Source organism: Bison bison, unplaced genomic scaffold (assembly GCF_000754665.1).
Source record: "Bison bison bison isolate TAMUID 2011002044 unplaced genomic scaffold, Bison_UMD1.0 scf7180017864456, whole genome shotgun sequence".
NCBI lineage: Eukaryota > Metazoa > Chordata > Mammalia > Artiodactyla > Bovidae > Bison > Bison bison.
Genome location: NW_011495018.1, coordinates 179,980 through 180,886, shown reverse-complemented (window position 1 = coordinate 180,886; position 907 = coordinate 179,980). Strand labels below are relative to the sequence as shown.

The 907-nt window shown below is 62.3% G+C and overlaps 1 protein-coding gene across 1 annotated transcript in view; it reads left to right on the top strand.

Annotated features, from left to right (window-relative positions):
* INPP5A (inositol polyphosphate-5-phosphatase, 40kDa) overlaps window positions 1-907 on the top strand; it is a 109,579-nt gene that overhangs the window by 55,258 nt on the left and 53,414 nt on the right. The window contains exon 5 of the mRNA XM_010859554.1: window positions 273-336. Within this exon, the coding sequence (XP_010857856.1) occupies window positions 273-336 (64 nt within the window). The remainder of the gene's footprint in view (window positions 1-272; window positions 337-907) is intronic.

Genomic DNA, 907 nt, shown 5'->3' with positions numbered 1-907 from the left:
CCTGGCGCCGGCGGGCGGTTGGTGGTGCTGCTCGTGGCCGGGGGCTCGGGGGCAGGGTGGCCGCAGCTCCGTCCTGCAGGGTGGGCCCCGCAGTGGATGTGGGCAGCGGGGCGGGCGCGGGGGCCTAGCTCGAGGCCGGACCGCAGGTGTCCGGGTCGGGAGGCTCAGCCCGGAGCCATGACTGGCCGCCACGAGCTGGACTCGCCTTCTTGTGCAAAACTGCTTTAAAATCTTCTCAGGCCGCTCACTTGGTTTCTTTTTTTGCTCTGCAGGCGCTAGGAAGCTTTTACTTTCTTCACGAATCCTTAAAAAACATCTACCAATTTGACTTTAAAGGTAAGACGCCATGCTGTCCTTCATGTCCTCTGGGATTTTCTGTCCTGCTGGACCCTGCCCACTGCCCCGTGGTCTGGCTTCTCCCAGCCCCTTCCGCCCAGTGTCCCTGCGAGAGGACCGCAGGTCCGGTTTGATCAAGGCTTTGCCGCGGTCACTCGGCAGGGACTTGGGAGGACGCCTGCTCTATGTCTTTGAAACCTCGATGGTCAGACCGCCCCGGACGGCTTCCCCTCTGGCCCCGGCCAGCCCACCCCCGGGCCACACCCCTGCCAGCCCTCATGGCTCAGGCTGGGGGCTCTGGTTTTCCTGTAATAAAGAGGAGAAGGGAACGGTTTGTATCTCTGTGCCTGTCAAATGTGAGAAAGTGGGAAAAAAATGAAAAACACAGCCAGACAGCATGTTTCAGGAAAGAGCAGGCGAGAGTGTGTTTGTGGCGGAGCGGACAACGCCGCCTGTGTTCACTGGGCAAACTCTGTGCGTCTCCTGAGGGCCCCCGAGCGCTCACGCGCGGAGGCTGTGCGTCTGCCCCGGTCTGAGGGCCGGCCGCCCGCAGGGTGCGTGTGGGTTGACC